The 25,911-nt window shown below is 38.2% G+C and overlaps 1 protein-coding gene across 1 annotated transcript in view; it reads left to right on the top strand.

The window, feature by feature from the left end:
* The window catches only part of LRBA (LPS responsive beige-like anchor protein), a 576,728-nt gene that overhangs the window by 144,153 nt on the left and 406,664 nt on the right, over positions 1-25,911 (top strand). Inside the window, 4 exon segments of the mRNA XM_065405711.1 lie at positions 8,182-8,315; positions 18,015-18,102; positions 18,461-18,588; positions 22,565-22,626. Of these exon segments, the coding sequence (XP_065261783.1) occupies positions 8,182-8,315; positions 18,015-18,102; positions 18,461-18,588; positions 22,565-22,626 (412 nt within the window).

The following is a 25,911-nucleotide window of genomic DNA, read 5'->3' as shown; positions in this document are numbered from 1 at the left end:
AAATAAGCAGGGGAAAAGGTACTTAGAATTTTTTTTATATTTATAGATATTTTGCATCTTATCAAAACAAACAAAAATAAGCATTCTAAAAATTGAGGAATAGATGACTGTTTAAAGAATTTGGCTGAATGGATTATTATTCTGTAAGCCTTTTGTCTCTGATGGAAGCCACTGCTCAGTTTGGTGATCTGTGCTCATTCAGCAGTGAATAATTGTCTGCAACACGAAGCCTTCCTACACTTCAGCATAATTGGGACTAATAACACACTGACCTTCTGGGTAAGATGTATTTATGGCGGCTGGTCTACACTGTATCTGACCTACGTTTATCAATTCTTGTGCTATAAATTCTTGCTTTAAACATTAAAGATTTGGTTTTAAATTAAAGAAGAAAAACACCTGAAGTAGTCGTGTTAATGAGACAATCTACTGAAGACCTTTTAATGTTTACAGATGTGTTGAGGCAGAGCTTTGCTCAGAAAATGTGTGAGAATATTTTGTTTATGGTATTTTTCTAATTTATATTAACTTTCCCATATCTGAAGCAGTTAGTATTATAATTTGCAAACGTTAGGTGATGAAGAAATATAGAATTAAATGAGGTGGCTGAATGATTTAGATATTAAAGGAATAAAAATGAATTGATGGGTAATCTTACATGTGATCAAGGTACTCAAGATGATGGTCATCTTTGAACCTAGGACATGAATTTGGTGTGTGAAAATAACCCAACTTTCCTTATAAACATGGTAAAATGTAAAATAGGAACTATGGAGGCTTATAAATATGTTATTTCTGTAGATCCAAGAGTTTCTCCCTTTTAAAAACATAATTCATCAATCAATTAATTTACTAAATGAAAGGAAAACATCTTGTTTTTGTGGTAACCTACTTAAAGACAAAGCAGGTGCTCCTCAACTTTTAGTGGGCTAGAAGGTGTTTTTGAATATTTCGATATTTCTTAAGATTATTTTGTTTAACGTTAGACTAATATGATGCATATTCCATAGTTTCTACATAATTTCTATTTTATATAGACATTTATCTTAAAATAATGGGTTTTCTAGTGGCTCATGAATTGGTCTGTCAGTTGGCACTTCTTTAACTCCAAGTATTTTAGCAGTGAAATAACCCTTTTTTTGAGACCAACACCGGAACCATTTGTGCTAGTTATGGAGCTGTTAAACAAGTAACATATATTTCTTTATTTGAAAGTTGTTATATTTCTACTTAGCTACTGAGGGTGAGAAAATATCAATATCACTTTCTAAGGAACTGTATTAGAATTTATCACAGTATCATAAAGTTTAAACAGAGGACTTTAAGGTACTGGATCTATGATTCAAATGTACTCTTGTGCATCCCAGCTAATAGAAAGCAAACAAATCTACTTATAATAAACATGCCTTGGTACCATGCCTTCAAGAGGCCCTTGAGTTGAACCTCTAAAAAATAAATCCTGTGGCTATAATCTTATTTGATTACTTTCTTTAAACTGTGCATAAAAAATAAGGGAAAGATGCAGAGTATAAATGGATTACATAAAAAATACATTAAATACTAGATTAAAATAAATGGGTAATATGACAAACGTTAGTTGCAAAAGGAAGATGTTAAGGCACTTAAAGATTACAGTTCATTGTTTTTGAGTTCTCATCTAAACTCCAGATTCTGGAGACCATGGCAATTACAGGTAACCGAGAAGAGAGCAAGTTCAAAGGTTTACTACATAAAACTTTTGGGCCCATCCCAGATCATCTCAGAGGCTAATGACTGGCTGATATTTTCTCTGGGTGCCAGAACTCCACTCACTCCTTTATGTGCTGGGTACAGTTTACACTGAAATTACAGCGGGTCAGGGAAAATGTTTTCCCCTTGGATTCCATCTCTCATGATGCACTACAGTCTTCCCTCTTGCTGAGCTACTATGGTGCATTGTGGAAGTCCCTGATTGCGGTGCATCATGGTAGATACAATCTTGCTGGAGAACCGGATTTATAGAGGAGAATGGGGACACTCAAAATACAACTTCCATGAGACACCAACATGTTTCTAAATTGAATTGTTTTGTTTTAACTGAAACATTTTCCTGTTTCAGATATTTGGGGTTTATTTTGACAAAAATTCAAAAATTTCTGTGGAGAGCAGATAGGTCTTGTGAAAAACAATTTATTGAAATAACTTTTATGGAAAATTTTTGACCAGCCCTAACTGAGAGGCAGTTTTTCTAACGTCCTCCAGGGTGGATATATATAAATCCTCCTACTGAACTGCAACATAGGCTCTTCTGTACACTCAACTTTGGGATGTTTAATGACTCTGCTTCTTACCACTTGAATTCAAGTAGATCACGTATGGTGCTGAGCCATTATCCCATGGTTAGTTAAAGCTTAATTTTCTTTTCTGTTTTCAGTTGCAAGTTTCCATTCTAATAAGGAATAATGAGATTGTAATTTAAAAAAAAAAGCCTGTGAAGATACCTAATGGTAATTGTGTGTGTGTGTTCTAGTCAGATTTGTGGTGCAGTTACTCATTGTTTCCTTTGCTGTCTGCTGAGCTCTGAGAATGTGTAAGAGAACATTAGGGATGATGTGTGTATATCCCTGTGACGGGTTGGATCACAGAAACCCCCTTGGGAGCTGCCACCCGATGTGCAAAGACTACCCCTGCTTCTGTTTCCCCTGCCAACTCAGGACTGCAGCACACTGTCTTGCCAGGCCAGACACTCCAGTCTGCTCCAACACAGACCCAGGGTCTGAATCACTTGCCCCAAAGCTGCAAGTTTACCTGAAAACAGCTCACAGAAGTGTGCTTGTCTTTAGCACTCAGATGCCCAACTCCCAATGGGGTCTAAACCCAGATAAATCCGTTTTACCCTGCATAAAGCTTATGCAGAGTAAACTCATAAATTGTTCGCCCTCTATAACACTGATAGAGAGATATGCACAGTTGTTTGCTCCCCCAGGTATTAATACATACTCTGAGTAAATTACTAAATAAAAAGTGATTTTATTAAATACAGAAAATAGGATTTAAGTGGTTCCAAGTAGTAACAGACAGAACAAAGTAAGTCACCAAACAAAATAAAATAAAATGCGCAAATCTATGTCTAATCAAGCTAAATACTGATAATCTCACCCTCAGAGATGCTTCAGTAAGTTTTTCTCAGACTGGACACCTTCCAGGCCTGGGCACAATTCTTTCCCCTGGTACAGCTCTTGTTGCAGCTCAGGTGATAGCTAGGGGATTCTTCATGATGGCTCCTCTCTCTCCTTTGTTCTCTTCCACCCCTTTATATATCTTTTGCATAAGGCGGGAACCCTTTGTCCCTCTGGGTTTCCACCCCCCCTCACTGGAAAAGCACCAGGTTAAAGATGGATTCCAGTTCAGGTGACATGATCACATGTCACTGCAAGACTTCATTACTCACTTGCCAGCACACACATATACAAGAAGACTCACAGGTAAACACAGCCATCTGCAGACAATGGGAGTCATCAAGATTCCAAACCATCATTAATGGCCCACACTTTACATAATTACAATAGGCCCTCAGAGTTATATTTTATATTTCTAGTTTTAGATACAAGAGTGGTACATTTATACAAATCGGATGATCATACTCAGTAGATTATAAGCTTTGTAATGATACCTTACAAGAGACCTTTTGCATGAAGCATATCCCAGTTACGTTATATTCACTTATTACCATATTTTTCTAAAACTATCCCAGTTACATTATATTCACTTATTATCATGTTTTTATAAAACCATATAGACTGCACAACGTCACAATCCCACTATCTTTATATACCTTGTGAATGTGAATAACAACTATTATAGTTGTCCTGATACTCTCTACAGATGATTTTAGAGGCCAGAGGGCCCATTTTGATCATCTGCTTTGAACTGCTGTATATTACAACGCAGGGAAAAAAGGGATCCCAGATTGCTTTAGCTGTAGCTGCACCTCTCCTCAAATGGCAGTGCGAGCTCTGGAAACTTGGTGTAACTAATCCCTTGATAAGTTCAGCTACACTTAGCACAGTAGTAGCAGTGTTAGTATCAGGGTACGAAGAACTATGGTGTAACATTGTGTTAGACACAACACAGAAAATGACAGCTTGTATTTCTGATTGGTCATGCCTGGTTTTGTCCCAGTGCTTACTGCCAGTTCTAGGTTGGGAGAATTGAGGTTGTAGGGTGTGGTTTTGGAGAAATCTTCACATTTCCCCCCCTTGGTTTTCAGAGGTTTAAGTATAGGTGGATTTGATGGAAGGGTATTTATCACTGTTGGTCAACCTTAACTTGGCATGATCATAGTTTTGTGCAGTGAATAGTGTCCAGTTCTGGTGCTGTGACTCATATCAGCCCTAGGGTTGCCAACTTTCTAATTCCTGACAACTGACCCCCACTGCCTTGCCCCTGCCCTGCCCCTACCCCGCCTCTTCCCCGAAGCTCTGCCCCCCATTTGCTCCTCTTCCACCCTCCCCGTACTGCTCACTGCCCTCCCTCATCTTCGTAGCTGGATCTTCTCCACCTCCCTGCCCCGCCCGCTGGGCTTCCTCTGCTCTGGAGCTGTAGCTTGACATGGAGCCTGCCTGCCTGCCCAAGAGATGCAGGTAGGAGGCAGCCCTTCCCTCCCTGCCCACAGTAACTAAGACTTTTGATGTCTGGTCAGTACATTTGACCGGACACAGTCAGGTCCCTTTTTCGACTGGACTTTATGGTCGAAAACTGGGCACCTGGCAACCCTAATGAGCACATTTCTTATAGACAATTATTACAGAAGGTTTATGAAGTCTTCCAAAATTCCTTCTATCTCAAAACTTAGTGCATAGGTTCTTAAGCTAGAGAAGGAAATCCTAAAATCTAAAATTAAAAGATTCTGATCAACCATTTATGTGTAATACTTTCAGAGAATCCAGGGCTTTCCCTACCCTACAGATTTAGAAGCCACAGTGGCTTCATAATTGCTAGGTGCCTATCAGTGTAGTTTTCATAGCCCTCTTAAAGGTTACTCCTGGGGGAATTCTGTGCCACTGTGCAATGCAGAATTGTGCAGGAATTAATGTTGTGCACACAGAATTTCCTTCCCCCCCCACCCCCCCTCCCCAGAAAAGGCTGCAGAGATGTTGGCTGTCACTAGGGGCTGCTGGACCCGGCAGAGTCCAGCTTGCAAATAGAAGACACGGCCTGGGGGAGGGAAGGGAGCTTAGAGGGTTCCTGGCAGCTACAGTTCCCCACACGCCCTGAAGGAAGAAGGTGGTGGCATGCGGGAAACTCTGTGGAAACCCAGGACCCAGTATCAGGCTGTTTATCACTCCGGATCCCTGGTCTCAGTGGGAGGGGGGGATAGGGGATGTGAGTGTCTGGGCTGGGCGGGATGTGGCTGGGCTCTGGAGGGGTAGAGTGTGAGAATGTTTGGGCCGGGGGGGAGAGGGGGCCTGCAGCTGGCCTCTGAAGGGTAGCAGGTGTGAGTGTCTGGGCTAGGGGAGCATGGCTGGGCTCTGATGGGGAGGGGGTGTGGGTATCTGGCCCCCTGGGTGCGCTTGGGCGGGGGAAAGGGGCAGAGAAACAGGAACTGGGTTGTCGTGGGGGTTTCTTTAACTCTACTACTGTGGGAATTTTTGTGTCTCTGTATTATTACAGACATACTTGCTGACAGGTATTTTGAAATGAGTTACCAAAATCATTGAAACTGCTGTGATTATATGGTGTTGTTTTGACAAATTTGCAGAATTTTATGGAATTTTAAAATACTGTGCACAGAATTTTTTATTTGTTGGCACAGAATTCCCCCAGGAGTAAAAGGTGGAGGGCCTCTTGTTTTGATGATTCCTGAGAACTGACTGATATAGAAAAATCCTGAAAATATAAATGAAAAAAGAAAATGTAGCACATGTTTTGTTCTTAATTTAATTTTGGTACCTTCCAGTATTAAAATAATTGCATTGATGTAGGAGAGAGAGCTATTCAACAACAAGCTATTATGCATACACAATAACTACCTTGTCAAAAGTTTTAGTGGTTCCAGAATTTTATCACCAAACTATTTCCCTGCATTTATATTAGGATCCATTCCAGTTTTCTTGTAATGCATTTTGTGTTTGTTGGTAGGAGCTTGATAAAATGCTACTGTAACTCTTTTGGGGGTAAGGAAACAAATGTCTCCATGTTTTACATTAAGGTCTGATACAGACTATGTGAATACATCTGCATTCATGAAATATAGATCTCTGGACCCTAGTTGAATATTTTTATTGAGTATTTTGACAATAAAACAATTTAAATCCAGCAAGGAAATACACATCAAATTTACTAGTGTGGGTCAGATGCTGGAGGCCCATCCTAATGTTAATAGTATGCCCATGTTACTAAAACCCAGTAAATATATATTGCTCTCCCACCTCCTTCCTGTTTTTTGAACTTGTCCTAAAGAAGAGCAATAATAGTGTCTTGGTATTGCATGTCTAGAGGGATATCATCTGTTTTATGCTCTGTAATGTAAGGCATGAGGAAATGCAAGGCCCCATTGTATATTAATGGCAATGTATGTGTAATTTAGCAGACAGTGTATATATTTATATAAACTATTTTTCTAATACAATGTACATATTTGGTGGAAACCGACATGTACATATGATAGAAATTCATGACTCAAGCACAATGTCTTGGCTTGGGGCTCAGGTGGTTGTTACGTCTGTTTTTAGTGTATAGTTAACATTAGCAGTCAACCTTATAATGATGTGACACGCACTATCCCCAAGTATGGTGGCTGCCTACTCCTAGCAATAGGAAGGTTGATTTAATCGGTAACACAGCCTAGTTTATGTGACATCCATTGGAGTGAAGGAGAAAGACAACTGTGATCCATTTCCCCCTTCTAATTAAAATTATTTTTCAAGTATGTAACAAAAACCTCTTGTTTCCATGCCTGAATTTGGTTCAAGTTTCTAAGTAACTTTATTTAGAAACTGAATTCTTTAAAGTTATTAAGGGAATAATTTCAGTGTGTAGTTATAGTACTGTCAACAGAAGATGTGATTAAATAAATTGAATGTTGAAGACTTTCAACTTACAGTTAACACCAGGTAATTAAAAGTAAGCGCTGCTGTGGGAGTGCATTATATATCAGCTGCACTCTTTACCTCATTAGTTGGGTTTTTGCATGTCTATGGAGCTAACTTGCAATTAAAAATGCCTTAAATGTATGCTTAACAAGGTCTTTTAGGTATTTGGAATAACGTATTACAATTTAATTGAAATTGGTATATCATAAATAGATTGCTTGGTAACGTACAAGATAAATCTCCATGCCTAACTTGACATTTTACATGTTTCCTTCTTCTTTTATGTTTATTGTTGAATGTAATGCCTGAAATTTAGCTTATGTAAAGACTGGTGACACTGTCTTCAGGTCTAAGAATCTTCTGATTTGTTTTAATAAGTATATCTTTAAGTTCAGATATCTCCATAGATTTATTTCCATATAAGATGCATTTGAAATGTAATGAAGACATTAATGTATGTACTATATATTAGCATTTCAGGATGGGTTTAGTTATTTTTATACTATAGATTTCTCCATTGAGAAGTCTTCCAGTATTGTAAAACAGAATTAAAGGACAATATCACATCTAGACAGTTTTCAAGGTGGATATTGTCAGATCTCAGTATCTTTCATTTTGAGTACTGTATACTGACATCCTAGCCCCTTTCTACCTTTGTGTTCAGCTATGTTAGATCATTAAAGCATGGTGTTGCTCTTAAAGCAGTACTCAATATGAGTAATACCAAAGGCAAAAACTGTTTCTACTGGAAATGGGATAGATCCCAAAGTAACCCACTCTAGTAGTTGTATATATCCATACAGTTTTAGCTGACCATGTTTCTAGGAGATTGAAATGAACGTTAAAGCCTTGCTATAAACAATTGGAAGGAAGAGAGGGAGAACATGGATAAAGTGTCAGTGCATATCTTTAGATAGGCTGGCAAAAGAGGTGACTAAAGAGAATGTGGAAGGAAGTGTTGAACTTGATAGCTAACATGGTTTGCAGAAAACAGAATTCTGTATGTATTGTATTTCTTGCCTTTCAAAAAAGGACCACTGTATGTAAACACTTTTTTTTTTTTTTTTTAAGAGAATGATTTACTAACTTTATGTATTTCTCCATGTAGGAGTGTCGTCGTAGCTCCAAAGAAATCAACAATTTCCCCTTCTACAGCTACCATGAGTGTACCCACAAATGCTGTCAGCGTGGTTTCTTCATTAGATTCAGCGCAGGCCCCAGACCTGACAGGAGAATCTCCTGGTGAGTAAGGGTGATTGGAAGACAGCTTAATAGAAAAAAAACAGAAAAATATAATAAAGTGGAATCATCTGTAATGAGATTCCCTGTCAAGGGGGGAGACGCTTTCAAAATTTTAACCATCAAAACATTGCAGAGTATTAACAATTATTGATTTTTATTTTCTGTTGGAAAACTTATCTGAATCTATATTAGAAAGAAGCTTTTTTTGTAGTTGCTTTTTTCCCCTAACTGGGTGTATGAGGTAATATAGAACTTTTTATACCGGATCAGACCGAGGAAACTCTGAGGCCCTGGATCCTGCAAGCTGTTCTGCATATGTCTGCTGATGCACACATGCGACAGCTTGCAGGGTTGGGAGCATGTGCTTGATATCCTATCTCTAACTATGGCCAGTACCAGATACTTCAGAAAAAGGTAAAATACCTGTATGTTAAATCTGGCCAATCATGCAGTGGTGTTACTTGGGTTTCTGACCATGAGAATTCCTTTCTGACCCTCACCAGTGATCAGCTTACACCTTAAAGCACAAGGTTTGACTACTCATATGATTCTTAGCTTGCATGCCATAGCTGGAAATGCTTATAAAGCTAACCTTTTAAACAAAAGAATCCTGCTAAAGTATTTTTATTGACCACCAGTGATGTTGATTTGCATAAGCTTACTATGTATAGTAATTTCTTTTGTTCTAAGTTTCCTGCCGTTATTTTCATTTTGTTCATTTTTGTCTCATTATAGGGCAGAGCAAATATAAGAATTTGGTTGCTTTTAACAATACTTCCCATAATTCCAAAAAAGATGAGAATATTATTAATAAGCAGAAGTAATACAATAGGAAGTAATTATAATTAGCATAGGGATATGTTGCAGTTCTTCTACTAATAGGTAATGTTTTTTCTTGAGGGTACTTTTATTTTTAAAAGCCTTCCTCCACTTAAGTATGATCTTGAAACTTGAATATTGCAATGTAGAATATTTATGCTAACAGAAAGTAGGTCTGAATATGTTCCCTACAAAGGCAACAAAGTTTTTTATCCTGACACATTTGCAGTCATGAAATCTGAGTAATTGCTGTGGTACTCTTCACTGAGGACAGACTTAGTATAGGTTGTTCTTAAACACACAGTCATGTGGTACTTTGAGTCCTGAGGCTCTCCTTTCTTTCTGTACAACAGGTCTAACGCTCCGATATAATGCGTAAGGCCTGCTCTTTTTGGTCAGCCATTAGTCCCAAGGCTGTGTGTGTTCTCACAAGTATCTGTGCCCAGCAAAACCACCAAATTGCATGCTAAAGCTTTGAACTGAATTGAAGCTCTGTGTCAAGGAAGCTTCCATCCGTGCCTGTTAACCTGGCATTTCTTTGTACTAGTTGTTGCTAATGATGTATCAGAAACAAGAAGACCTAGAAACAAGTACAGTCCCCTTCCCAAGTGCCCTAGTGGGCACATTTATTGTCATCTTTGTTCTCTCCAGCTCTCTGCAAAAGTACTTGTGGGAGTCATGCAGATTTAATTGCAACCATGCTACATGAAAGGAAATGCTTTTGTGATCCAATACTTTCTTACTGCTTGATACAGAAAGGAAAATTGAGTTCATCACTCAAATTTGCAGGAGGTAGTAGTCTACTAGTCTAGGAGGCAGGTCTAGACTAGGAAAATAGGCTGTGTTTTAAAAACATGTCACAGTTCAAGAGGGAGCCTAGGGTTGACCAGGAGCAAGTAGCATATTTTTGAAGGCTTTACACTCTGTATATAATAAAAGCACATTAGTTAAAATCTGTTAGCCAATGTGGTAAATCACACCCTATTTTCCTCATTTTGATAGGGCCTAGATTATTGAGAAATTGCTGCAATGATTTAAATCACTTTGACTAGGAGCACATCAATGGAATTTAACTTGCAGGCTCTCTAAATGGTATATACTTTTTTTTGTATAAATGATTTTGGAATATGTTGAATCCTGCTGTACTGTAAAATGTATAAGAAATCCAGACAATGAACAATAATGATGTAACCGTGTACCAGTATAACCTCCAGAATGTCTGGAAGTGTTGGCAAAAACTGAGACTTCTAATCTAAATCGATATGCATAAAAAGAAACAAAGTAGGATTAAAAATCCAGACTTGTTTGGACTGGCAATCTAATTCATTAAAAGGAAAAACTTAAGGGATACATGAAATCATGCCTAAAACTGATTAAAACATGACTATTGATTGGAAATTATTTTTAATAAAAATAAAGATTAAATGGGAACACTAGTTCCCACTGATATAAAATATTTAAAGTCTAAGTAATTTGTGTTAGTGTTGATTATGTAAATTGCCTACACTTCAATTTTAAATACTCTTGTATGAGGGCTTTAACCTTGTGGTATGAGAGAAAAAAAGTGGCCAAAAATGAGTAATAGTTATATCTACTATTATTAAAAAAAAAAAAAGACTGAAATAAAAAAATTGTGATATGACCTCAGAAGACAAACATCAATTTGCTTATCTCCACATCATTTTTTAGGCCCCATTTAGCGTAGAAGAGAGTTAGTAGCTAAGAAAAAGGGTTTGGCCTTACATTAATTTCAGACCGTTTACCTGGCTATTAAGAAAAAAGCACATTAAATCCATTAAAAAAAACTCAACAACTTTCAGACTAGATGTCTATTTAGTGAATATAAATTGCAGTGTTACCACATTTTACATTAGGGCTATATATAGTATTTTAATTTCTTCATGTCATTTTATTTAAAAATAACTCTAAGAAATAATTGATCTTGCCTGATTAACTAGACTTTTCTAAGAAAACAGATTGAGCAACAGACACATTCCACCTAGGATAGTCACAATCTTAATGTCTTGCATTTAGTCACTCTGTTGCATAGTGGTCATTAATCACTGTTCCTCAGGACTCTTAGTCTCAATTTATTGGTGCTGGTGCGCACACCTGAGGCTGTCAACAGATTTCTTTGATGTGGTATGGCTGCTGGAAAAGGCTCAGAAATTCTTCTGAGATATAGAGACCAAGGACATGATCCTGAAAAAGCTGTATGTAACTGCACACTATGAGGAATTCCTTTTGACTTCAGAGGGACCACCAGTAGCATGTAAAGTTCATCAGGTGCTTACATCTTTGCTGGACTAGGCCCTGCTGTACAGTTTAAAATCGTGTGAAGTAATTTTGAACTCATGATTGCTACAAAAAGTATAAAGCGGGTGAGCAAACTTTTTGGCCCGAGGGCCACGTCTGGGTATAGAAATTGTATGGCGGGCCATGAACGCTCATGAAATTGGGGTTGGGGTGTGTGAGGGCTCTGGCTAGGGGTGCAGGCTCTGGGGTGGGGCTGAGGATGAGGGGTTTGGAGTACAGGAGGGTGCTCCAGGCTGGGACCAAGGGGTTCGGAGGGTGGGAGGGGGATCAGGGCTGGGGCAGGGGGTTGGGGCACTGCGTGGGGTGGATGGGAGGGTTCTGCCTGGGGGTGCAGGCTCTGGGGTGGGGCTGGGGATGAGAGGTTTGGGGTGCAGGAGGATGCTCTAGGCTGGGACCAGGGGGTTCAGAGGGTGGGAGGGGGATCAGGGCTGGGGCATGTGGGGTGGCTCAGGTGTGCAGGCTCTGGGCGGCGCTTACCTCAAGCAGCTCCTGGAAGCAGCAGCATGTCCCTCCTCTGGCTCCTACGCATAGGGGAAGCCAGGCTGCTCTGCTGTGCGCTGCCCCGTCCATAGGCACCACCCCTGCAGCTCCCATTGGCTGCGGTTCCCGGCCAATGGGAGCAGTGGGGGCGGTGCTTGGGGCAGGGACAGCAAGCATAGGAGCCGGAGGAGGGACATGCCCCTGCTTCCGGGAGTCGAGCGGACTGGTCCTTGACACTGCTTCCCGGCTGGAGCAACAGAGCGGGGCAAGCCGCAGACCCCGCTCCCCAGCAGGAGCTCGAGGGCCGGATTCAAATGGCTCGTGGGCCGGATGTGGCCCATGGGCCATAGTTTGCCCACCCCTGTTATAAAGTAATATGGTAAGAAACCAGAAGGACTTACTGAAAACACTTCTGGAAGGAGGAAATGCCTGGAGCAGTACTGGAGAGTTCTTGGGTGGGGAAGTGGTAAAAAATTATAAGATAATTGATCTAGGTGGAGTTGAAGAATATGATCTAGGAAGCTAGTCATTAGTTGATACAGCTAGTTGTTTTGTCATGGTAGGTGAGACTAGTCAAAGGCAGCAAAGCTATTTTTGTGTATTCTGATGGGATATTTGTGTGTTGTGTTTGGGGGGCACTTAGTCTTCCTTGTAAATGTTTTTTAGTTATTATGTGTTGATGTAAATTTCACTGACACTTTTTTTTTGGCACTAAAACTTGCATTTCCTGCCCTGTTTTCTGTGGATGATCCTGTCTTTGTGGTACTGCACCCACAGTACTTGTTACCAATTTTTCACTGTAGGGCATGCAGTGTTGAGACTTTTAGCTTCTTTTTAGTGCTATCCAGTTCCATATTCTTTTTTCAAGCATTATTTTTAAAAAGCGAGGATGCTGTATAGGTTAAAGGAACTGACTACATTGGGAAATGTTATTTATCTGAAGTGGTAGTCACACATTTGCCCCTGCTGTCATTCACTCATGCATGCAATTCTCCTCAAACTTCTCCACCCACAGCCCTGCCTGTGGCTTCCATTGGGTCTTGTCCCCTCAACTGCATTCTTACCTTACTTTGCCTCTCAGTGTAGAAACAGTGGGGAAGGATAGGCACTCAGCACTATAGCTTCCAACCCTGAGTAGTAGCATCTTCCACCCCAGGAAGCAACCACAGTGTGAAGGGGACAGGACCAGAGAAGGCACTGAGGTGTAGAGACTGGTGAAGAGACTAGGTTGGAAAGAGGGAAAGGGAGGAAAGATTGCTGTGACAAATGGGATGGTCTTGTGGCTAATGCACAAACCAGGAGTCTGGGCTTCAGGATTCCATTTTCAGGTATGAGAAAATAATCACTTTGTGCCTCAGTTTACCTAGCTCTAAAATGGGACTGATGCTGACCTACTTCACTTGTAGGTGAAAGCACCTTAAGGTCTTAAGATGAAAGCATTGACTAAGGGCTTGTCTACACTTATGGTACTGCAATGGTGCAGCTGCGCCACTGTAGCGCTTTGTGAAGAGGTAATTTATGCCAACAGGAGAGCTTTTCCCATCAGCATAGGTACTCCACCTCCCTGAGAAGTGGAAGCTATGTTGCCAGAAGAAGCCCTCCTGTCAACATAATGCTGTCTACATTGGGGGTTAAGTCGGTATAACTACGTTACTCAGGGGCGTGGATTTTCCACACCCCTGAGCGACATAGTTACATTGCCATAAGTTTGAAGTGTAGACCAGGGCTAAGTATTGGAAACAAATAGAACCAGGAACAGTTTTGCTCACTTTACATTGACATCAGTGTAAAAGTCACTCAAGGAGCTACTTGGAGTGTGGCAGCTAAGCTGAGGAGTCATAATCGCAACAGTGGCTGAAGATTAATAACAGAGTTAATATTGTCAGTTTGTTTTACTTCATCTGTCGCTGACCGTTATTTTCATAGAAACATCCCCAATAGAAAGTGTTTAAACATATTAATTGGGTCAAAAACCATTCTTAAAAGCAGTTCACATCAGAGTGCACCGTTTTCATGAAATTTGTTTTGGCTTAGGATACAGAAGATATGTTTATGTAACAGATCCTTCTAGCTTGTAAAACCTTTCATTATAGTTTCTTTGTATTCATAGGAAGTTTATTTTTTGAACTGGCTCATTAGTTTACTAGATAGTAATTTAAAATGTTTAGTCTGTTGGGCAAAATTAAGCAGATCTATTCATTTAATTGGCCTCTTCCTATTTCTACCCTTGTCCCGCATCTCACTAAATACTGTACAGCATGCAGTGTGTATGTATTGCTTTTTGTGTATATACAACACAAGGATATAAGGGGTTTTGGTGGAGAAGGAGTTTCTTCAATAACACTATTGCTAGAGACATTATTTGTTTAGACCCTTGGGGACCCTGAATAAACAATAAGCTTTCACTAGAAGGGTGTTAGACAGATGATCTATTTGCATTTTCTTTTATGTTCTTGCAAATGTCTGTAAAACTGTCAGTTTGAAGGAGCCAGTTTATCAGTGAAAGGATAAGGAAGAGATAAGGCAGTTTGGTTCCACATGTTTGAAGTAGCTACTGCACTTACCCACATGTGTGCTGTAGATGAAATCATACTTCTGAAATGCTTCATTTTTGGCTAATTGCACTAAAAGCCATTTTAAAAAAACTGAAAGCCCAATTTGCTTATAAAATTAACAAATGTATCCAAAAAACTTACATGACACAATCATTTGGTGGAAAAACCACTGTGCACATTCATTTACATCTCACATAAATGAAAATCTGCTCTGACAAATCTAAGCTAGTTCTTATAATGAAACATGTCTGAATTTGGAGTGTGGTCTCTTAAAGATGGAGAAGCTTAGGCCAGACATACCATTACATTGTTAAAATAGATTTTCAGTTTTTACAGTGGCCTACCCTACACTATTTCTCAAGCATAAATTGCTTAGTGCTGTTTCCCCATTTTAGGCTGCATTTTAACTTCAATACTGATTTTAGTAATTTAAGAATATATGCAGTATATATAGTACAGGTTTCGCTAGTCCATTTAGTCTGTCTCTATAGTGCACAATTAGTTTTAGTTACTACAGGGAAAAACAGCAATTGTGTCATGAGTAATGGCCTTTCTGCATCCATCAACATTTATACTAATGCTAGTGCATGGCAGTATAAAATAGTGAAAGTTAACCAGAACCAAGGGTAGCCTCATGGTATTTTATTACACCATTTCACTAACCTGAAAGACGATTCTTTGGGTTCTTCCATGTTTTCTTCAGAGATTTTTCATTTTGGCTAAAAATAATATTGGAATGTCTCCTATCTCTCATGTTTTTAACATGCATCCCACCTTAGTATTAAATTATATAAGCCCTTAACTGGGTGCTGCTGTGATACTTGAAACCATCACATCTTTGATAGTAAGGTTTTAATGTTACCATCTAAGTCATAATAGCACCTTGTATTTGTGGCAACCTTCTAACAATGACCTCTTTATCATAGATTTTAAATATATTCTGAGGGCTTGTCTGAAGGGAATACTAATACAAAATGCATTTTGTATGTCGAGAATACTTTCTATGTGCGTGAATCTTACATTTTGAGTTCTTGTGTTCAGCCTAGCATCATAGAGTGGCAAGATTTGGGCATGCTATAGAGAAGGTGTATTCAATCTTGGAGGTGTGAGTAGGAAGGGAGCACTTACGAACTGGTTGAGAGTTTGCTGCATAAGTACTTGGATGGCTATTGCTGGGCTCCAAGGGGAAAATGCAAAGATGGACTGCTTTTCCTGGAAAGGCAAAAAGTTAAGAGGCATTTTATTCTAAAGGATATAATGAAACTGATTAGACTGTCTTTTTTTAATCCTGCCACATATTCCAAGAACAGGGGTCATTCAATGAAAGAAAAACCAGTAAATATATAGTCCTTTACAGAGCATTTGAGTCAATCTGTGGAATTCAGTGTCACAAGAAGTTCATCACTGTCTGTGTGTTGCTTCTCTATACAGAAGGTTGTATCTAACAGTTTAGTCTCTTAATTCTTACCACAGCATCTGACTCATCTTTTTTGTACTTAATGTCACTTTTAATTTCTTTTTGAATATGTTAAAAGTAATAGTGTTCAAAGAAACTGGATTTAAAAAAAGATAATTATATGGTTATGAACTACTACTTATTCACAAAATAATTTTAAGAAGTGTTTATGTTAAAGACATGTTTCAGTAAAATCCAGCTAACATCCAAAAACATTATTTTTAAAAACAATTCTTAACAACCCCCGCCCCCAGCTTATAGTGGCCGGAAATGAGCAGTTAAGGGATCCAGCATTTTCTTGCTGTCATATAAACCTTCATCACTCACTTCCACATCACCCAATTTATGCTGCCCACCCAACTTTCACTCTGTCTTTAAAAATTTTCAAAATTATGCACAAAGGTGCAAATAATAAATTATACTGTAAATTACAGTTAAAGCTTAAATGAATTTCAACCATAAAATTTTGCTCACAAAAAAATAGAAGCCCATGTCTGAAAATTAGGCCCTAAATTGGAACTTAAAAAAAAAAAAAAAAAAAAATCACATACTGGTGTTGGTTCTGGCCACGTTTAAGAACAATTCCTTCAGACTTGTACTGTCAGTATCTGTGCTCACAGAGCCTGCTCTTTAGGATTTCCATTTTGCATCTGAAGGCAGCATCAACTTTGCTATGTTGAGCCTGATGATATTGAACTGTTGGGTATGTCTGCACTGCTGTTAAACTCCTGTGGCTGGCTCATATCAGTTGACTTGGGCTCATATCAGTTGACTTGGGCTCATGGAGATTGGGCTACAGGACTGTTTAATTCGGTGTAGAAGGACAGGCCTGCGCTGGAGCCTGGCCTCTGGGACTCTCCGAGGGTTTACACCACAGTTAAACAGCCCCATGAGCCTGAGTCAGCTGACATGGGCCAGCTGCAGGTGTTTAATTGCCGTGTAGACATAGCCTTTGTGCTGAAATCTGATTTTGTCCCTTAGTTTTTTTTCAGTGTTGCTTTCAGAATGATCACTGTTGGCCCTCTGACTACCTTCCCTATCTTCCCTTTAGTGAACTGGACCTATTACTTACTTTTTGTGTTTTGTATTTTAACAGGGCGGCGTTTTATGTTTTTGAGTATAGGTAGGGCTGGTAGCCCTGCCTATTATTAAGGTTGCTTGATGCTTCCTTTTATAAGACCCATTTTCAGCTGCAATTGTCCAATTTGGGCTGAAATTTTCCATGCTGGGCATGTGCATCAGGCAAATTTTTTGAGAAGCTACCAAAAGTAGGATGCTAGACTAAATATGGTAAATTAGATCTGTTGTTATATCTCCTATGTTCTTTAACTGTAAGGAAGGTGGCTTTAGTATTATACATTGAGCTGACAGAGAACTTTAAGGGGGAAAATTAGCGGGATTCTCAGTTCAAGGTGCTCAGAGAGGGTGGGAGAGCTCTTTAGCAATGGAAGGAAAAAGTATATGATATACTTAAAACTCTCCTATTTGACTTTACATGAAGATTTATGTATATATGAAAATTAGGTAAGATACCAGGACTTAATGAAGCGGGCACTCTAAATAATACTTACCATTTTACTTTTTTCAAACTTTCACAAGCATTCATAGATTATAAGAGAAATGGTCATCTAGTTTTATCTCCTGTGTAACCTGGCCATAGGAATCCTCCAAATTAATTCATGTTTGAACTATAGAATTATTAAAGAATGATTGTTGAAACACACCTATGAAGTAGGAACGTACATTGGTGGTATTCCTTTTTTACAGACAAGAAAACAAAGATGCAAAGAGGTGAAGTGATTTGCCCAAGTAGGGCCAGTTAGGGGAAGGCGAGCAGGGCAGATGTCATGGGTGTCAGCTGTTTGTGCCCACATTGCTGTGTCATGCCTGCCCACACCCCCTGCTGCTGCCACCTCCGCCTCTGTAAAATTCCTAGGGCCAGCCCTGGCCCCAAGGTCACACATGTTTGCAAGTAATTGGTATGCTAGGGTTCAAACTTGAGTGTTTGACTTCTTTTCCTATGGTCTATCCTTCTTGCCCATGCTTCCCATCTGATGAGTTCTCTCTAACTCTCTTTCGTAGGCAGTGGATCATCTAATTCAAAATTGCCACCTGTGCCTACAGTTTCTTCTGTGCCAGAGGATTCTGCTTCAAATATGAGGTAACTACTTTAATTGAATGTTTAGATAACGTTGCTGCTTCTTACTTTTTTGATGATGTAATTTCTTGGCATGTTCCTATAAACTATTTACTAAGACATGGTTAATAATTTAAGGCCTGATTCAGTGAACTTGGGAACTGTTGAACTTGGGAATCTTTCCATTGATTTCAATGGATGCTGTATCATGTCCTTAAACAGACTATATTAAAATGTAATTTTGTGAAAAGGCATTGGTTGGGAGCTGATTCCTGTTAATAAATTTTGTATAATGAAAATGATATGTCAAAAATAATTCCTCTTCCTATGGAAATTTGACTTTTCCTTGTTCTCTCATTAATCTTACACATCTTCTAATTAGCATTACAGAGAGGCTTGAACATGCTTTGGAAAAGGCTGCCCCTCTTCTGAGAGAGATTTTTGTGGATTTTGCTCCCTTTCTTTCTCGCACTCTTTTGGGTAGCCATGGGCAGGAGCTGCTGATAGAAGGTACAAGTAAGTTTCCATTTTAAATTTTTTTTGCCAAACATGAAGGCTCTAAAGAAAACTCGACATAAACTAATTTAAAGTGTTAAAATAACCTAGTTTTACAAACTAAACCTCTTCACAATTCAAAACGTAATTTGAAACTGTAGCTACATGCAGTTTTTGTCTATTTATATGTTAGGTCTTATTTTATTTGTATTTCAGCTTGGTGGAAATATTGAAGCAATATGCAAACTGCTATATGGCGTGTCTGATCTGAAATGTTCCCCCTGCTGAGTTAGTGTGCTGGCGCATGTACTCCCTGCCTCAGTTTTCCTTCTCAGCCAGTATCTCCACTTCAGGCACTCTTGATGCTTAACTCAATAATACCCTCTTTGACGCTGTTTTTTTATAAAAACTCTTACAAAAGGGGCCATAACAAAAAAGTCCCAAATACTCAAGTTAGCTCTGGCTTTCAGGGTTCCCCTGAAGTCTATTCTTTGAACTCGATTCCCATTCCCCCCGGGGTTATCTCTGAATCTGTGTGTTCTCCTTTTGGCAGGAGCCAGCTGTTCTACTGGAGCTGGGTTGCAACTCAGCCCACTGTAGGGTCTTAGCTAGCTTCTTGCTCAGTTGGCCCCACTTAGTCCTCAGAGGGTTTGGCAGGCTTCTCCTTCCATTGTCTATCCTGCCATGAGGGGTGATGTAGCATTTGTGTTGGTCTGCTTCTCCCAGCTCATCCCCAGTTGGTTCGGTGTGAGGGAAGCCTTGCCTTATCCTCTTTGCACAGGTGCTCTCACATTCCCACTTACTCTTCCTGCCCTCCATATTCCCCTGGAAATCACAAAAAGATTTCCTCCTCCAACCCACCATGTTCTCCTGCACTGCATGCTCACCTGCTTTTCACAGTGCCCCTCTCATCAAGGATCTACAACCTATCCTGAAGGACGATCCATCACTCTCACAGATCTTGGGAGACAGGCCAGGCCTTGCTTACAGACAGCCCCCAAACCTGAAGCAAATACTCACCAGCAACCACACACCAAAAACACTAACCGAGGAACCTATCCTTGCAACAAAGCCTGTTGCCAATTCAGGGGACACCATGATAGGACCTAATCACATCAGCCACACTAGCAGAGGCTCGTTCACCTGCACATCTACCAATGTGATATATGCCATCATGTGCCAGCAATGCCCCTCTGCCATGTACATTGGCCAAACCGGACAGTCTCTATGTAAAAGAATAAATGGACTAATTTTTAATTAATGGAGATATCCCATCTCCTAGAACTGGAAGGGACCTTGAAAGGTCATCGAGTCCAGCCCCCTGCCTTCACTAGCAGGACCAAGTACTGATTTTGCCCCATATCCCCAAGTGGCCCCCTCAAGGAGTGAACTCACAACCCTGGGTTTAGCAGGCCAATGCTCAAACCACTGAGCTATCCCTCCCCTCTGAGCTATCCCTCCCTTCACAAATCAGATGTCAAGAATTATAACATTCAAAAACCAGTTGGAGAACACTTCAATTTCCCTGGTCACTCGATTACAGACCTAAAAGTTGCAATATTACAACAAAAAAACTTCAAAAACAGACTCCGAGAGACTGCTGAATTGGAATTAATTTGCAAATTGGACACCATTAGATTAGGCTTGAATAAAGACTGGGAATGGATGGGTCATTACTCAAAATAAAACACTTTCTCCATGTTTATTTCCCCCCCCCCTACGTTTCCTCACACGTTCTTGTCAACTGCTGGAAATGGGCTATTTTGATTACCACTACAGAAAGTTTTTTTTTTTTTCTCTCCTGCTGGTAATAGCTCATTTGTTAGTCTCTAAGGTGCCACAAGTACTCCTGTTCTTTTTGCGGATACAGACTAACACGGCTGCTACTCTGAAACCTGACAAGATAGGGAGTGAATTAGCTGTGGTTTTCTTATTCCTGGAGAGAGAGGGTCTATGGCTGTTGGAAGTTAGATAAGAAGGAATGGGTCTCAGAGAGCAGCCTGAGGCCTCAGTTGTATTGGGAACACTAGATACCTGTAGTCATTTAAAAAAAAGGCATTTCTTGAGCTTCTTCAAAGATTTTGTGCTTGGTTCTGGTGGTAAACTTTCAGTTCTGAAGTATAACCGCTAACACATGATCCTTAATTTCAGATATCTTCTTAAGAACTACCTATTGTACCAGATCTAGATAATTTGCCCCTACCAGTTTTTGTTGTATATGTGTAGATAGATAGACAGACAGATCTGACTACCACAAATTAATTTCAAACATTTCCTATTGAGCCTTATTACACAAAACAGAGCTACAGGTTGAACCTCTCTAGTCCAGCACTCTCTGGTCCGGCAACATCTGTGGTCTGGCATGATTTTATTTTATGTTTTTTATGCTTTATCTACTTATTTTCTTGTGTCAATACAGTAAAATTGTGTAGCAACACTAACACTTGTTATGGCTAGGCAGCGTTGCAAGCGTTGTTTCATTTATTCTCCTCGGCGAGATAAAAATAAAGAGACCCACTCGCTACATATTGACCTCCCGTGATTCGGCAAATTCTCTGGTTCGGCACCGGTCAGGTCCCGAGGGTGCCAAACTAGAGAGGTTCAACCTGTACTAAATAGTCTTTGTCCTTCACATTTTCTAACATTGAAATTTCATACTGAAAAACCATCTACAAGTGGAGAAATGTATGCCCCATTTTAAGCCCAGTTAAGAATGCACCCTTAACTATGGGGTTGCAACCAATGCCTCCATAATACCCAAAAGCATAATAAAAGAGAACATTCTCTACAATAGATGAAAACAAAAGTTGAGAGAGATGTTGAGAGCCCTGTTGAATTTACAGTTACATATTGTATAAACTTAACTTTGCATACCTGTTTCTGCTCTTAGATGCATAACTATGGAAAATTGCTTGAACAGTCACAATGAATGTATCTTCTCTGAAACTGTGCAGAGTCAGATTCTGCTTTTGGATATATATGTGTGTCTCACTTTAGCACTTGACTCACAAACAAAATTTGTATCATCACAGTCAGAAGAATAACAAGCAAGCAAAAATTATTTTTAAAACTTTTATTCAGACTGGCAATGGGCTTTTTGTGTACACAAGTGGATAAAAGATGTTCTCCTTTCAAAGTAGTCTGAAGAATTTCAAGTCTGTGGGTTTTTCTTCTTATGTATTTCAGATATTTAATCACCAGGGGATTACAACAAAAACAATCATAGCATGTGCATTGCTTACACAAAAATAAATATAGAAAAACACAACTTTTAGGCCTTAAAAGCAGTTTTGATATTCTACAGACAAGCCAAAATGAAATGTGAATTGTAAATAATAATAATCAAATTAGTTTGTTTATTTATTTTTTTAATATATATATATATATGTATATATATATATAAAAAAAATAAAATAAAATAGGTAACTGTTTGCACTTCTGCTAAGGTTTAGTGTGGGGTCACGGGTCAAAGTACTAATAAGAGTGTTTGGGATGTCTGCTGCCATGAAACAAAATGGAAACTTGATTGATAGCTAGGGGGTTGAAGGGAGAGAGCGCAATGTAGAAAGCAAAGGTCATAGAGCCATTTCCCTTCTCTGCATAGATAATGACCAATCCTCCCCAAAATAGCAAAGCGTAGATACTATGGATCAATATAGCATGTGCTATGCACACTTATTCTAGTATTTTGAAACACAAATATTTATGCAATTGCAGTTAAATAAATCTGAGGTAGCATTTTATAGCACAAGTTAATTTTTCAAAAATGATCTCCAATTTAAGCATACAAATTATAAGCTAGTATAGCTTGGAGCTAATATACATTTAAATGCAAGTGTAAAAATTCAGCTTTAATTGATTACAAAGATGCTGTTTAAGACATAGTTACTTTTATATATTAAAACAAATGTACTAGATTTTAATAAGTTTAATACCCAATACTACATAAATACAAACCTAAGTATAATTAAATCTCTTTTTCCTTTTGTAGGTCTGGTCTGCATGAAATCTAGTAGTTCAGTGGTGGAGTTGGTCATGTTACTTTGCTCTCAGGTAAGTTTTAATTGATAGTAGTATTAATACTGTAGAAAAGTTGTGTGGCTGGAATTGCTGCCTTTGATAAATAGCTGAAGTTATGGTAAACATGCTTACCATATTAGAATATATGCTTACCAATTAGAATATATTTTTAACTGTAGTCTAGAAGGACTACATTTTAGACACTTTGATTGCAAATGGATTATGATGTTATACTAATTGTGAAATCTCAGGTGAGTAAAGATACTGAGGTTTTTGTGTCCCATTAAAAATGTCTAGCATTTACATAACCTCAATCTTGAAGTCTAATTCCTTGCTCTGTTTTCATAAGAGAAAATAAAATATTAAGGTTAAGGAAACAGATTGATTTCTGCACCTTGTATAGTGGCACTTGAAATCCTCTGGGATGAGTGAGCGTTTTTCTTTTGTGTAGAGGTTATGAAATGAGTGATAAATACTTTTGAAATCCTTGTTATTGTTAATTGTTTTTGGCATGTACTTTGAATCTGAGGAAAAAAAAGATGTGAAAGTGGCTGATGGTCAACACTTCAAGATTTTCCACATTCTTGACAAAATCACCTTAGATGCTCTAAAAATCTTAGAATCTTTTTGGTTAGTCTTGATAAGATACTGGATAACCTTCTTACAATTGTAGTTTAAAGAATAATATGCACTTCATCAAATGGATGTACTTTTGGTGTCCTCTTGCTTTCTCTGTTGTAATTAAATAGAAGAATGTTTTTATTGAACTTTTTCTTTTTGGTGCTTTAAAAATGATACCTGGTAGTAAATTCCCCTACTTAAAACTTTAAAATAGCCTTTTTTAATGGGAAGGGTATTGGTCTAGAGGTCAAGGGTTCTGACCCATTAAAAAACCTTTGACCTTCATTTACAACCCTTATGGTTTACTTGCCTGACGAATAAGGATAATGCAAAATTAATGTTTCTTCACATCGATTTATTCGTTTTAGTGCCTATATTGCCAAATTTATTTAGACTGTGCTGATGGACATTTCATGAATACAAATGAAAGAATCATAGAAGGTGTGAAAAATCAATAGTCTCCATTGTCAATAAAGTGCAATAAGAACAATTACTTCTGGAGATTACACCTAATGGATTTTACAATGAACTAGTGAAGAGTAGTTATGTTTCTAGTGGGCTTATTATTCACGGATGTAATCAGAATTTTGTTTACATAATTTCCCCATCTTCTGCAGAAAATATCAAGGGAGTATATTTGTTTTTTGGAAGTTTTACTTAATATCTTTCATGGAACTTGGAAATAATTGCTTATCATAAATATTGCTGTTATTTTCTGAAAGTGTACCTAACCACTCTACATTCTTAGAATACAAATTTACCATTGATTATTTAAAAAACAAAATAGATGTTACTTGGAAACCTACATAAAACTTGTTATACTCTTCTATTTTTCTTTTAGAAAACTAGTGATTTGAGATACTAAAAACATTTCTTTTTAAGTTGGTCTGATTAGCCTGTTACGTTGTAATTGCTGTTTACTTTTTTTTGATAAGGTAATCTCTTTATTTTTTAAATAATCTCTTTATATTTTATTTTTTGAAAATTGCAAAGAACAATACTGTCCTCTGTACAGTATGTCACGTACTTGGTTGTTGGAAGCTGAAAGTATAAGGAATAAATGACCCACTCTAATGCACCTATTTGTCATACATGTCACAGTGCTATTCAATGCTAATCTAATCAAATGGAGGATATGGTGATCGCTTAGTAGTGTTAGTAGCGAAGGATGAGCTTGTTTTGAGTAAGAGTTGAAATAAACCAATAAAGTCACACTTAACTCTTAAAAGTTACATAGCAGTTGTAATATTTGGCAGAATATGAAAAATGATGCGAGAAATGAAGCCAAAATTAGCTCCAGATGTGTACAGATTGTTCTGGAGGTGATAATTACATTTTTCACTTTGAATTTTCCTAATTCAAAGAGGTCAGCGTGGCAATCACAAAAGTGATTTATTTTGTTAAAAAGTGAACTGTCTTTTGCTGCATGAAAGCATGAGAGATATGAAATTGAATTTCAACTAGACATTTTACAGATACCAGGAGGAGAGGGGGTTGAGTTTGATTGATATATATTTATATATATTTTGGCCCAAGATAGGGTGGGAAGTGAAGTGGTATCCTCTTGCTAAAATTATAATTAATTTTTTAAGAGGAGATGGAGAGGATGGAGTGCCAAAGATCGAAAGATCAGGTCAAAAACTAGTTTTTAATCACATAAATAATTCAATAGTTACAAATTAAGCATGTACAATTTTGATTTAAAACTTCAAAAATTTGTCAGACATTTTATGAAAGTGGAGGGCTGTTCTGATTAATATCTTCAGTATTTTGTACCTAATTTCTTTCCCAATGTTTGCCCTATTAAAGTATTACGCCAATACCAATTATATACCAATACCTTAAACAAATAAACAAAACTTCAATGTATAAGACTGGGACATTTCTTCTTTTCCAAGAAGCAAACAATACAGTAATAAAATCATATGTCGTTGCAGCAAAAAAGGTTTGAGATTTTATTATTGTTTATCCAGGAAAATGGAGAAAATCAACCATTTCCTAGGTAAAGTAATTTTTAAGAGTAACTACAACTGTCTGAAAAGAAATCTTTTTATGTAGTTATTTCTGCTATTTTTTGTTCAAGTTTTTCAAGTCAGCTATTTAGACATCCCCCTTGCTTCTATGTGTAAAAATGTTGTTGTGATCCTTATTTAAATTTACTCATCTCCCTTGGTTTATGAAAATGTTAAATAATTCAACGTAATGCAAACTTCTTATTTAAAACCCAGATTGATGTACTAGAGTAAGGCTTATTCTCCATACAATCATCAAAAAATAGTTTTTTGACTGACACACTAAATTTGAGACTTTGTGTGAGTGTACTTACATTTATATAAATCTATCAAGACAAAAAGGAATCCTTCATTTAATATTACTGCAAAGTGTTTCTGCTTATTTGACATTAATATCATTTTTGAAAGAATCGACGTTGCATTCAAGGCCACTTTATAAAAGCGTTGCGTTGCTCATCCTAATTCAGTCTGACATACATTCCAATAACACTACCTCCCTTCTAGGGTTTAAAGCTAAATTTATGGCTAAGCATTGTGAAGTGCATCATTTAAAAATGGTTTCAACCCAAAACATCTAATAAATAAATAATGTGTATGGCTACTCAGTAGTAGACTTTCCAGACTAGAAATCATTCCATCGGATACTCAACAGTCCACTATCGGAGAGGGCTGTCAGATAAATCTT

Source organism: Emys orbicularis, chromosome 5, assembly GCF_028017835.1.
Source record: "Emys orbicularis isolate rEmyOrb1 chromosome 5, rEmyOrb1.hap1, whole genome shotgun sequence".
NCBI classification, from domain to species: domain Eukaryota; kingdom Metazoa; phylum Chordata; order Testudines; family Emydidae; genus Emys; species Emys orbicularis.
The sequence above is the reverse complement of the archived record's forward strand: the minus strand, read 5'-3'. Positions and strand labels throughout refer to the sequence as shown.